Source organism: Xyrauchen texanus, chromosome 18, assembly GCF_025860055.1.
Source record: "Xyrauchen texanus isolate HMW12.3.18 chromosome 18, RBS_HiC_50CHRs, whole genome shotgun sequence".
In the NCBI taxonomy this organism is placed as follows: domain Eukaryota; kingdom Metazoa; phylum Chordata; class Actinopteri; order Cypriniformes; family Catostomidae; genus Xyrauchen; species Xyrauchen texanus.
Genome location: NC_068293.1, coordinates 34,448,563 through 34,462,143, shown reverse-complemented (window position 1 = coordinate 34,462,143; position 13,581 = coordinate 34,448,563). Strand labels below are relative to the sequence as shown.

Below are 13,581 nucleotides of genomic sequence, written 5' to 3'. Positions count from 1 at the left end.
AGCCCCTTGCATAGCAGCTCTGCTGCCATTGGTGTATGAATGGGTGTGTGAATGGGTGAATGAGACGTAGTGTAAAGCGCTTTGAATACCGTTAAGGCAAGAGTTGGTTGATAGAATGCTTTAACCAGTACTTTGAAATACTTTCAAGACGCTTAAATATAAGAGTTGCGATTTAACCTTGAGTTCATATATTTTTGGTCACTACATAATTCCCATACGTCCATTTGTGTAATTTCAGAATGTATTTCTGAACGTTTGACTGATAGTATATACCCTACTATGTATTTACATCTGTATTGACAGAAAGCCTTGTTGTCTCTGTCACCCGGACATACAAAAGCCCCAATTTGTTAATACTGACAGCACGGGACTGATTACACGTCATCACACATTTATAAATGTATTTGTGCATGAATTGTGATGCATACCAGAATTGCTTGATAGCACATTAAACAGCCACACACACAAAAAAGACACTAAACTCAAATGAATTTCATCAGGGATGAAAATAATAATAAATTCATGTTCCTGATTATTTTATTTCTAGGGATAAGTTGATGTAAATCTATCACAAGCCTTTGAAAAAAAAAAAAAAACATCTGTACATTAGGACAGTGAAGGAAATTGCATAAATGTATAAATACAAGTGTATCAGTGTCCAAAGACAAAACTTAAAATCTAACATGCTTAGTGAACAATACCATTTGAGGTCAACATTTTAGGAAACACCAAGAGCTGCTTTTAAATTAATACTTGGACCGTTGAACCTCACGGTTGGGTTTTTCCTTGAGTGTAGCCTCAGTTTAAACCAAAATCATGGTCCATTGGTTTGAATCGGTTACAAATTATTAGAAAGAAATGCTGCATCAAACAAGGCTTTGCACACTTTGCATACCAACAAAAGCCACATGCCCCAGTATATAATACTACATGAGAGTAGGTGCTTTCATTGTCTGTCCTTAATGTCAAATATGGTCTGGTTCACAGTCTGATGACAAATAGGCAATTTGGTCAGCTCTTATTTCAGTTTTGCAATTCCTTACTTCCCCCGATGGGCAAAATATTCATAATATCAACGATAATACTGTATTTACAGACCAACCAGTCTGCTGAGGTGGCATGTTTTCTCAAAGAGTCAAACCTAGGTCAGCACAGGATGGTTACGTCGTCGAAACATGCAGGCTATTGGTTAACGTGCAAAAGAGTGCAACAGCATTTTTACCTTTTATTTCTTTCCATGGGGGAGTGAGAAGCACTGATTGAAAGGTATGTACAAAACACTAATATCCCAGCATTTGATATCAGATGGAAAATTCTGCAGATGAAAAAGGAACCTCTTGGACGGATCACCTCAAAGACATGTGTTGAACTCGCAGCGTCATCCTTTAACACTGTAGTGAGAATGACTGTGGATATTTATATCCTAACAGTCTTGAGTTTTGAAAACAGAAAAAAATGTAAGTAAGGCAGAGCAGTTTTGAATTTTCCATCACAATCTTCTTGCTCCTAGAACATAATGGTAAATGTGTTTCTTTCATTGTTTGAGGATGATCCTGGTCATGTTTTAAACTCAAGTGACAAGCATGTGAGAACTTTTTAAAATGACCTTGTATTTAGTGGCTATTTATAATTTACTCACAAAACCTTTTTCAATAGACCAAGAAAGAATACTCAACATTCAGAGGTTTGTCCTTGTGTTTCGTAGTGAGGCCATTTTGTGCCAAATTTTTAACACGTCATCAATCCTGCGAATAAAATCTATGCAAAGGCATTTTTAAAGACTTTAAAAAAAAATGTCCTACATTTTCAACATTGTGGGATGTGATATTGTGGTCCCATGTCAGCTTGCTCATCCAAGAAATAAAAATGGATACAAGAACGTTATTCTTTTAATTCTAATTTTTTTTGGATGTCATTGTAGCCAAACCTACAAATTAAATTTTTCTCTTTACTTTTATCACTCGGCCAGCCAAATGATCCACTAGCGTTAACTAAGATTCAAATGATGCATTAGCTAACCCAACCATGCCCATTTAAAATGGATCCAAACAAGTCACTTAAACATGTAGCACCACTTGCTTACATCAATAAGTTATAACAATTAAATGTAGTTTACAAATCACCTCTTCAAAAGTTGAAGAAAGCCTTTTTGCTTTTTGCTAAGGAAGCAATGCCAATCATGGAAGATACTGTATGTTCCCTAACAAAACTCTGGCATGCATTTTTTCTCTCCATCCCAACCCCTTTACATTCAATGTTCCACCGATGGAAAAACGTATTGGAGATTAACAAAGAGGTTTCCTGGAGTTCAATGAAAAGAAAGTTTGATTGTGGTGAGCAACACGTCTCTCCTGGAAAAATCCAGAAAATTTGTGATGAAGCAATAAAAAGGATGTTTGTAGGAGGCACAACTATGTTCCCAAACGCAGGTATAGGCCACGGATTAGAGTCTATCCGGCTAGCTGTGAGAGGACACGTCTGAAGAACTGCTGCTGTTGCTGTTGGTTGTCTGGGCTCTTTTAATGTACAGGTTCAGCAACTTAATCTGTGGAATGAAAAGCCAGAAAGAGAATTTCAAAATAGCTCATTTTAATACTGATGAACACAGACTGACTGCTCTCTCAGAGAAAAGCAAGCTGTTTGCACTTTCTAGTTGTGTTATTTAAGAAGGTATTGCTTAATGTTTACTTCTGCAATGTCTAATCATATGTTAAAGGCAATGTAGATAAAAAGATTGAGAATATAGAAAAAAAAGTGAAAATTATTTCATGTAGTAAGCTGTAATAGGGAAAAATTACCCCAAAATGAAAATTCATTTCTGTCATCATTTACTCACTCTCATGTCATGAGAAGCTATATTTTGCCTCAAGAAAATGAAGCCCTATTTTCAGGACTTTAAAATATTTTTTGCATTGTAACGTTATCTTCATGAAAATTATGCACATTTCCTCCCTTAATTCTTATAACCGCAATGCAAAAAATGTAATAAAAAATCCTCACAGTGCACTGTACAGTGGTATTACAGTACTAAGAATCTAATGTGAATCACCGTTGAGAAAAATGTGAATTACAAACAAACTCTAAATGCCAAGACGTATTACAGTAATACAAATTTTTGCAGGGAAATGTGCTTATCAGGGGAAAAAGAAAATCACAATGCAAAACATCTTAATTTTTTCTATAGCAATTTTTTCCGTCTTCTGATTTTGGGGAGACATGTGACCTGTGTGTGTTTTAGAGAGTTGACCCTTTTAGTTTAGTTAGAATAATTTATTTTGTCAATGACAGACAGAGAGAGAGAGAGAGAGAGAGAGAGAGAGCAGTGAATGTGGCTCAATTTAAACACTTGCACCAGTTAAAACCAGGAGGAAACAAATAAATAGAGGATACTGTGATAAAGAGATTGAACAGGGGTGAAACAGTACAGAGAATTTTGAGATGGTGTGCACGTGATCATACCTTGCTTCCTGTGAGCTGCGCCAAATAGGGCTTCAGCTCATCACCGATCACAGAGTAGATGGCCACTAGGCAGAACACACTGGCCTTGCGAACACTACTCTCTGTGTTGTCATAGCCCTGCAGACAGACAGACAGACACAGACAGATGCACACACTATCAGGAAGAGTGCAAGAGTGAAAGTTGTGTGAGGTGGGGGCGAAGAACTCTTTCTGGTACAAATGAGACACAATGTTCTGAATGCAAAATTTGCTGACTGATGCAATGGATTATATCCATTTATATCTGCTAGGGCGATCAAAGATCAAATTACTGAAAGAGCCAAAGAATCACTAATATTTAAAGGGATAGTTCACCCAAATATTTACATTTACATTACATTACATTTATGCATTTGGCAGACGCTTTTATCCAAAGCGACTTACAGTGCACTTATTACAGGGACAATCCCCTAGAGCAACCTGGAGTTAAGGGCCTTGCTCAAGGGCCCAACAGTGGCATCTTGGTGGTGCTGGGGCTTGAACCCCTGACCTTCTGGTCAGTAACCCTGAGCCTCAACCACTGAGCCACCACTGCCCCGATATATTTATCATCATTTACTCACCCTCATGCCATCCCAGATGTGTATGAATTTCTTTCTTCTGCTGACAACAAATTAAGATTTTTTAGAAGAATATTTCAGCTCTGCAGGTCCATACAATGCAAGTGAATGGGTTCCACATATTTGAAGCTCCAAAAGCACATAAAGGCAGCATAAAAGTAATCCATATGTCTCCTGTGGTTAAACGTGTTCATCAGGGATGAAAATAATAATAAATTCATGTTCCTGATTATTTTATTTCTAGGGATAAGTTGATGTAAATCTATCACAAGCCTGTGCTTTTGGAGCTTATGTGCTTTTGGAGCTTCAAAACTTTGGTACCATTCACTTGCATTGTGAGGAAATAGAGAGCTGGAATATTCTTCTAAAAATCTATGTTTGTGTACAGCAGAAGTCATGCACAGCTTGGATGTCATGAGTGTGAGTAAATGATTAGAGAATTTTCATTTTTGGGTGAACTATCCCTTTATATTGTATGGAATCTGGAATATTATTTTTATATTTTAAAAGCAGGCCTGATATTAGAAGATGTAAATTTATGTTTGGACCTTTACAAGGTTCTTATATCATGCTGCCAACAGCTTGAAGGACTTACTTGTAAGAGGCCAGGGATGATGTCTGGCAGCAACTGATGCAGAGACTCCTTGGCAATGCGTTCAACCACTTTAGTCTGCATCTTAATAGCAGCCAGGTTGATGGGGTAGTCTGCAGTCTGTATGATAGGACACAGCACCTTGATGCATTGCTCTGGGTAAATGGAGCAGGCCAGCGTAGCAGCAGCCTCTTCAGCTGCCCTTACCACCTGCACATAGAATGTCAGGATGGCACTTGAGGGCATTTGTGAAGTTTAACAATTTCAGCATATTCCTGTCCTACATACAATTTACGAATGTTAATCTCAAGGAATGATATGCCTCTGGGATCGATTCAATTTCGATTTCACTTGATTCCATGAATGATTCTTTTAGTAATTTTGAATGACAATTTTTGAAAAACAAATTAGTGTAACATTCACTCAGCAGTCAGTAGTTAAATTATTAGATAATTTCACATTGCTGACAACAGAACAGTAATAATTAAGTCTGTCTGTTACGTTCCCGTGTTGTCTGCCCCGTGTTTTCTGTTTCACATGTCACTTACCCCGTTCCATGTCATGTTTTTCTTGTTGTACGCTCCGTGTTTCACTTGTCTTTGTCTAAAGAACTACAATTCCCACAATTCCCGGCCTCCCTCACTGCCTGCACTCATCATTGTTCTCACCTGTGTCTCGTTTAGTCTTCATTGTGTCTGTGTATTTAAACCCTGTTGTTTTCCTTTTCCTTTGTCGTTCGTTGTATCATTTCATGTCGTGCCTATGCCCATGTTTCCAGCCCTTCGTGGAGTTTCTACCAGCTGTGTGTTCTTTTGTGTTAGAGTTAGTTTTTCCCATCGTGGACTTTTCTTTGTGTTTGCTTACTTGTTATTTTGTAAATAAAACCGCATGTGGATCCAAACCACCCGTCTGCCTTCTCCTGCTTCCCATATTCCTAACACTGTCAATCATTTTAAGCATTTAATTACGATTACCTCGATTACCTGAGTAGCTAACACGTTAACGCACTCAGTTCCAAGAAAACTAAAAAAAATAGGCCTATGTTTAAGTATAAGGATCATTGATTTCGGTGCATACAACACATAACATGCAGATTTAAGCACTGACTCCCTTTACTCTTCTCACTTGCGCATTTCTGTTTTCTTAAATTGCATAAAAACACAATGTTTTCTACACAAGATGTAATAAGAACAGTTTATTGATTCTTAACTCTAAAATTGGATGGAAAAAGGTTCCATTTGAGTCAGGCCATAGTAATACAGATTGCTTTGTTTAGCACATCACTCTTTAATCTGCAAGTCCAGGCAACAAGTGCATTTGGGACGTGATTAAGTGATTAAATGAATTGGCAGAGGACGACAAATGGTATCTCTCATTATAATCACAGACCTTCTTTAGAGCCCCTGTGCTTCATTCATTTATTTATCTAGGTGTTGGGTTTGTTGGGTTGGGTCATCTTGCTGTAGATTTAACCAAGGTGCTCTGTTTCCACAGGTGCAGGTGTTGGATTTACAAAGGGATCAAAGAGACCAATCAGCTTGTTTCGCTCTTACTAAGACCACAGTCCAAAGAAAAGTCACCTGGCCAGCTTGATACCAGAGCAACAATAGCCTAGTTTCCATCCACTTTTTGCACTATTTTGCTAATCGAAAAAGATAAAAAAATGTGTAAAAATTTTTTGTCAAATTTGGTGTCTTCTGCCTGTTCCCATTCAAATGGCCTTTTATTGATAAAAATTGTGTGCGTGATGTCATGCCTAAAAAATGCGTTTCCATACAGAAATGTGTGTATATCGCTAATTCGCCTCCCAGATATCCCTAATTTGTTTTGGTAAAATGGGGAGAGTATTGAGAAAATTTATTGAAATTTATCAGCTTACTGTCATTTTAATTTCACAAACAAATGCAATCAGTACATGAGGAATTGCAATCAAAAGGGAGCAGTCACCCTTCTGATAGGACTGTAATATTGGTCCTGATGTTGTGCCTATCGCAAGTTGCCACCAGTTTCCGACCCGAAAGTGAATCGTCATGGCCCTGTTCAAGCTGGCAACTTGCACCAATAGTGGGGTAAACTTTCGGTCTTAGTATAAGGATCATCCATCGATGTGTATATGATTGTGCACAGCTATTAAAGAAATGTTGATGCTGTGTAATATCAGGGATTAACCTACATATGACACATTCCTGATATTCAGATGAATATATCTAATTTAATGTCATAATGCAATTTACATTTTCTGAAGAAGCTCAGCAAATGTAATCCAAGGTAAAGAGAGTTAGATTTAAAATATTTAAACATTTTCAAATGTTCAAATGCTAATTTTCTGAAAGTGAACTCAGCAATTGACAAATAGTTACGACAGTTTATAGACTTAAGAACTATCTACAGAACAGGGTACGGCTAATTTAAGTTTGTGTAAAGAAAAGGCATATATAGGTCTAAAAATATATATTTTTTCGGTTGGTAATTTCTTTTTATTTAATGCTTTTTTCATTTGGTAATTTATTGAATTTATTCAAGGAATTTTGCTGGCATTTTTTCAAAAGTAAGCTAAACAATAATTTAATAGAATTGGGCTGATAGTGTTCCAAAAAAGCATACTGATGCTTTTCTCCTAGTATTGTGTGTATTTATTTTTTATTTAAAACATCTTTGTGCACAGAAATTATATGTTTTTTGTATTGTGGGCTACTTCCGTGACTGCCGTCAATTATTTTGAATGGTGTAGAAAAGAACTTTAATAAATAAACGGATGCCACTAATGACTAATTTCAAATGATCTTTAAAATTAATGGCATTTTGGTACAATACCACATGGCAGGGACTCTTAGGAAATCTTATGTAGCTAGTGTCGTATGTATGATGTAATTATGTATTTGCATGACAGAATTCTGAGAGAGGGCTTATCCTAACCTCCTTATGAGAGTCTTTGTGGGCTTCTAATGTTTTCATAATGGTGAGTTCTGCATAGTTCTTGAAGCGTGCTGGTTGGTTCCTCAGTATCTCCTTCAGAACCCGTAAGGCTAGTGCTCGGATGGTGTGCTGAATGAGAGATATTGCATACTTGCGTTACTACCCAGTACAAATACACACAGACAAGAGAAAAAGCTTCTGCACATAATACTGGGACATGCATGGTACAGCACAGTGTGACTTAGACAAAGTCACTAAATTTAGCCTATAATTCTTGATATATGAAAGACTTTAGTATTACAGATAATGTGTCAATTTAAAATGGGAATTATGTGACGCATTTGGACAGTATTAACTCACATCTTTGTCTCCGAGTGTCTCCAATAGCAGCAATAGGATGGTTTTGAAGTGTTCGTCCCACACAGCCAAGCTGTCCTCACGTGCTATCTTCAGCAGCTCGATCAGAGCCCCCTTCCTTTCCTCCACTCGCTCGTTGTGATTGGACAGCTCTTTTAGTAGATCTGCCACCAGGTCTGAGAGATCCAGAGCGACTCAAGTCAGAGGAAAGGCCAGATGGCATAAACAAGCTATCATCCTGCTTTAATTATACAGGACCTCAGAAGTTTAAAAAATATTTCATATTGTCTTTGTTGGCCAGTACATCATATCAGATACATTTGGAGGTACAGTAATGTCATTGAGACAGCAAGTAAGTGTTCCATCATTAGTTTTAGGCCACATCCACACTAATCTGTTTCGTGTGAAAACTCAGTTTTAGTTTCCTTACGTCATTGTTTTCTAAAGTATGTGAGAATGTAGAGAATGTTTTTGGTGGCTCTAGTGTGGATGTGAAGCCTAAATATAGTGAAATAAATACATTTTCAAGTGAAAACATATTAGTATAAACGTGGCCTTAGTTAGTCGTTAGGTGCATTTGCTTGTAGCGTTCTCTTAGACTCAGGTTATTCATTATTTTATTTTTTTTAAGGGCTGGGCAATATAGCAATACAACAACAAAAAAACAACAATATTTGACCTAGCCTTTTTTGACTATATCTAATATATCTTTCCATATATATGCTCGGTCATGGCTTAAAAGGGTCAACAGCGACTTTTAACTGCATAAATATTTTTGCTGAAATATTTTAACACATGCAAAATGGGTAGCTCAGCGAGTAAGAATGTATTTCACAATGTTGCTTAATTTGACATCCTTGACAAAAACCATTGCAAATTGTGAATATTCCCTAATATCACCCAGCCCTACTTGTTGCACAGCTTTTATATGTTACGCCAATGCAGTTGCAAACAATACAGCTCTGTTAGTTTTAAAGCAAAGCAGAAGTAAGCTGTAAGAACCATCACCAGGTTTGGGTTGGTACACTTGAATGTACAGTCAACATTCAAAAACTCCTATTGTATGACATTATTGCCTTGAATTAGGGAAGGTAGCATGTAGCAATGTTATCACATGGCCATGTTAGCAAAGCAGCTGTGCATTTAAGATAGGTTGACATCACACGGGAGACACTGAGATGAATGGCACTGAAGATGAGGTGGTGGTGGGGTGAACTGTGCAGGTCTTTACCAGGATTAAAACCCTTGGGCAGCACCATCTTGTTCTCACCACAGTCTTGACGACGGCCTGTAAAGGGGTTGGGACAAGAGAGGGGGGACAGCAGGGGATGTGATGACACAGATACTACACAATGCTACACCTGTGTCCCTAATACTTATCGTTATGGGGTTAATGACTTGTTTATGTTTTGTTTTTGTCTCCGAGCATCAATTTGTTGACACAGTCGCACACCTTTAAAGGTGAAGTTTGAGTTTACTACAAATATACCAAAAAGGTCAAAGTCTGTGCCATATACCGATTTTATATTTACTATAATTTAATATTTATATTATGATAATAGTTACATATTTTCAGTGAACATGTCTGATGCATCCACTGAAAGATATCTGACTAGTAAATTACATATAAAATGTTAATAAAATGTAATCTATGCCTTTTTTAATATGATTATTTTTGTTTGTTTATTAAACTTGGGCTACATTGTATGTTTTGCTTTCGTCAGATTTAAGTGATATTTTTTAACCTGTTCACTAGTTTTCACAATTGAATAAAAAAAAACAATAATAAAAAAAAAAAAAAAAAATAAATAAATAAAAATCACACAAAATGGGAGCAGTATGGAGTACTGATGATGAACACAGTGAAAGTGGATGTATGGACTTTGAGAAGAGCATTGACTCACAGTCACGAAACTGCTCCACGTCATCATCAAAGACGGCCTCTTTCAGTGCGCTTTTGTCATAGGCCGTGATCGTGTCTCCGTAGCCATAGGGGGCGAACTCACGTGACCGTGGCCCAGCAAAACATCGCGGGGACGGTGTGTTGAGCAAAGACGTCTTGTTATCCAAAGCAGTTCGACCCCCTTCCACTACATCCATTCCCAGTCTAGCATCAGACCCAGGAGATGCCCCTTCCTTTCCAGCCTGAGAGAGGACAATAGAAAGAGTGTTTATTTACATCCCGATACAAATAGAGCCATTCAATCATGACATAAATTTTTCGGCCAACCCAGGCGGCTTATTTCTTTCAATTCTTTTAAACATTGGCTAAAATGAATGTTTGAAAGTAGCATCAACACTACGGCCCACTTTCTGTATGCAGAACAAGCACAGTATTTGAGCTTACGTGCTTGACGAATGTTATGTAACAAACTTGTTAGCAACATTTTTTAAAGCACACAATGTATTCAAACTTCACTTTTAAGTATGACTGTGTGTAATTTATGTTGTAAAACAAAATATGAAGGTTTCTTCCATTAGTAAACCACAAACCTTATGCTACTAATAAATAAAAAACAGCTATTCTAAAAAAACATTCCATGGCTCAAAATGCTAATTAACTTTAAGGTCTATCATAAAAAAGATAATTAATGATTAATTAATTATCAGATAATTATGATGATTAATCTCTGTTTAAAATTGCAATATATATGGGTCACAAAATTCCCCATCTGTGTCCTTGTTCCTGTTTCCCACTGTTAAAGCAAAGACTTACAGCATCATCCTTCTTGCCATCGTGTCTGATTGGCTCATTCAGGTCCTCTTGGCTGCGGTAACTGAAGCTCTGGATGGCCTCTGTGACACCACGCAGTGAGCTAAAGATCTCATCAGAGTTCATGTTTTCCGTGTCATACTCCAGCATACTGAGAAGAGAAAGAGAGAGATTAAACACTGAAGTTGAGTCGACTGCAACACTTATGGTACACCAAAAGCAAAACATACAAACCCAAAAATGAGCTCTGTAATTAAAGTCCTGTTTCTAATGCATCTGACATACCCACAGCTCTAACATTTACAACAAATGAATAGTGTATTGCTAATTCCCAAAAATTGCCAATGCATCTATTTCCAAAATTTCTGAGCTACACACTTTTCTTAAAGTTTGCCTTAATATAATTTAGGTCAATTAAAAAAAGTTTTTGAGGGTTAAAGGAATAGTTAAAACTAATAAAAAATTCGGTCATCATTTTTGTTCACAATAAAAATAATAAAAATAAATAAAATCAAACTAAAGGAGAAATGTGGTTAAAGGGATAGTTCCCCCAAAATTCTCATCATTTAGCTCTGCAGGTCCATACAATGCAAGTCAACATGGTCCAAAATTTTGAAGCTCAAAAAAGCACAAAGGCAGCATAAAAGGAATCCATACGACTCCAGTGGTTAAATCCATGTCTTCTGAAGCGATATGATAGGGTGAAAAACAGATCAATATTGAATTCCTTTTTACTATAAATTCTCCTCCCTGCCCAGTAGGTGACGATATGTAAAAAGAATGAGAATCACCAAAAACAAAAGAAGAACTCCTCTTAGGAGAGGCGAGCGCTTAAGAGGGCTGTTTGAAAGTGGAGATTTATAAGAATCAGAGAGAATCAGAATGAGCTTTATTGCCAAGTAAGCTTACAGATACAATACATTTGTCTTGTTGACTTTTGAAGATATGAATTTAAACACTGGAGTCTGTATGGGTTACTTTCTGCTGCCTTGATGTGCTTTTTGAGCTTCAAAGTTTTGGACCCTGTTGACTTGCATTGTATGGACCAACAGAGCAAAAATATTCCTTGTTTGTGTTCAAACAAAGATTATTCAGAAGAAAGAATGTCATAAACATCTGGAATTTCTTGAGGGTGAGTAAATGAGAGAATTTTCATTTTTTTATTCCTTTCAATGTTCCTCTTTTTGATACCATGAAAAGGAAGAATTTTGCAGCAAATAACAATTTCAATTCAGGTCTGTTTCTCATACAAAGCTATTGTATAGCTTCAGAAGACTTGGTATATAGTGCACGAATCATATGGACAACTTGCATAGACTTCTTTTGTCATATTTGGAGCTCCACAGTGTTTGTTTAATTTTATGCAAAAGCATAACTCTGTGTTCCATGAAAGAAAAAGAAATTCAAACAGGTTTGGAATGACATGACTGTGATTTAATAATGACCATTTTTATTTTTGAGTGAACTACTCCTTTAAATTTGAGTGTAAGCTCAGAAACTGCAGCATGCACCTACGGTGTAAATAAATGGCTGCTGAAAACATGGTCAATCAGCCCATTCTTGGAAATAAGTTATGTTACATGCATGAAATGCAGTATTCATCTACATAGTACCATTCCTTCATTTAAATTTTTTATCAACCACCATAAAGTTTAGAAGCATGGGAAGTTTTGCAATTTGGAATGACATGATCTGATACAAGCCCCAAGCATACATCCCTGAGAGTAGGTGGGAATCTAAGCACCCATCCCACCCCTCCTCGCCGTGATAGGCTAGCAGCTGTTACCTTGGTGACAGTGTACAGTGGAAGGCCCTGAGGGAGGGCCCAGCAGGAATAGAGGAGTGAGACGGAGGAGGAGGAGGAGGGGGGTGCTTTAAGAGCCCATCGATACTCCAACCCCATAACCGACTGTGCCCACAGAATGGCCAGAGAGGGAGAGAACAGTGCAGAAGAGGAAGACAGAAAAGAAAGAACAGTCCAGTCCGAGTGTTGTGGTTAGCAGCATGTGTTAATAAGTTATGGACCAGAAAACCCTAAAGCGTTATCCGTGCTCATGGTGGTGTTTTGAAGACCTTCCTTAAAGAGATAGTTCACCTAAAAATGAAAATTCTCTCATCATTTACTCACCCTCATATCATTCCATATATATATATATATATATATATATATATATATATATATATATATATATATATATATATGACTTACTTTCTTCTGCTGAACACAAATAAAAAAAAATTCTCCCCAATTTGGAATGCCCAATACCCAATGCAATCTAAGTCCTCGTGGTGCGTAGTGACGCCTCAATCTGGGAGGTGGAGGATGGATCTCAGTTAGATAGCACGTGAGGAGGCCTCATGCCAACCACGGCGGCATCCCCGCACAACTCACCACACGCCCCACCGAGAGCGAACCACATTATAGTGACCATGAGGAGGTAACCCCATGTGACTCTATATTCTCTAGCAACCGGGCCAATTTCGTTGCTTAGGAGACAGAGATGGAGTCACTCAGCACGCCCTGGGATTCGAACTCCATGGGTGGTAGTCAGCGTCTTTACTCGCTGAGCTACCCAGGCCCCCACAAACAAAGATTTTTAGAAAAAATATCTCAGCTCTATTGGTCCATTCAAACCAAGTGAATGGTGGCCAGAACTTTAAAGCTCCAAAAAGGACATAAAGGCAGCATAAAATAATCCATTTGACTCAAGTGGTTTAATGCATGTCTTCTGAAGTGAAATGATAGGTGTGGGTGAGAAAAAGATCAATATTTAATATTCTTTACAAAAAGAATTCTCCTCTCTGCCCAGTAGGTGACAATATGCACAAAGAATAGAAAAAAAAGAAAAAAATGTGAAAATGAAAGTGGAGATTTAAGCCTGAAGTATACTTCCGATTTTGACTCGAATGCTCAACGTCTGCATAGTCAAATGTGAGTCTATCAA

General features: G+C 37.5%; 1 protein-coding gene across 1 annotated transcript in view; it reads right to left on the bottom strand.

The window, feature by feature from the left end:
• Positions 1 to 503: 503 nt before the first annotated feature.
• Positions 504 to 13,581, bottom strand: part of LOC127658553 (CLIP-associating protein 1-like) — a 98,080-nt gene continuing 85,002 nt past the window's right edge. Inside the window, exons 34-42 of the mRNA XM_052147902.1 lie at positions 12,423 to 12,545; positions 10,640 to 10,787; positions 9,828 to 10,068; positions 9,155 to 9,211; positions 7,927 to 8,099; positions 7,567 to 7,695; positions 4,654 to 4,860; positions 3,460 to 3,576; positions 504 to 2,545 (exon numbers count right to left, since the gene is read on the bottom strand). Of these exons, the coding sequence (XP_052003862.1) occupies positions 2,459 to 2,545; positions 3,460 to 3,576; positions 4,654 to 4,860; positions 7,567 to 7,695; positions 7,927 to 8,099; positions 9,155 to 9,211; positions 9,828 to 10,068; positions 10,640 to 10,787; positions 12,423 to 12,545 (1,282 nt within the window). The 3' untranslated portion in view covers positions 504 to 2,458. The remainder of the gene's footprint in view (positions 2,546 to 3,459; positions 3,577 to 4,653; positions 4,861 to 7,566; positions 7,696 to 7,926; positions 8,100 to 9,154; positions 9,212 to 9,827; positions 10,069 to 10,639; positions 10,788 to 12,422; positions 12,546 to 13,581) is intronic.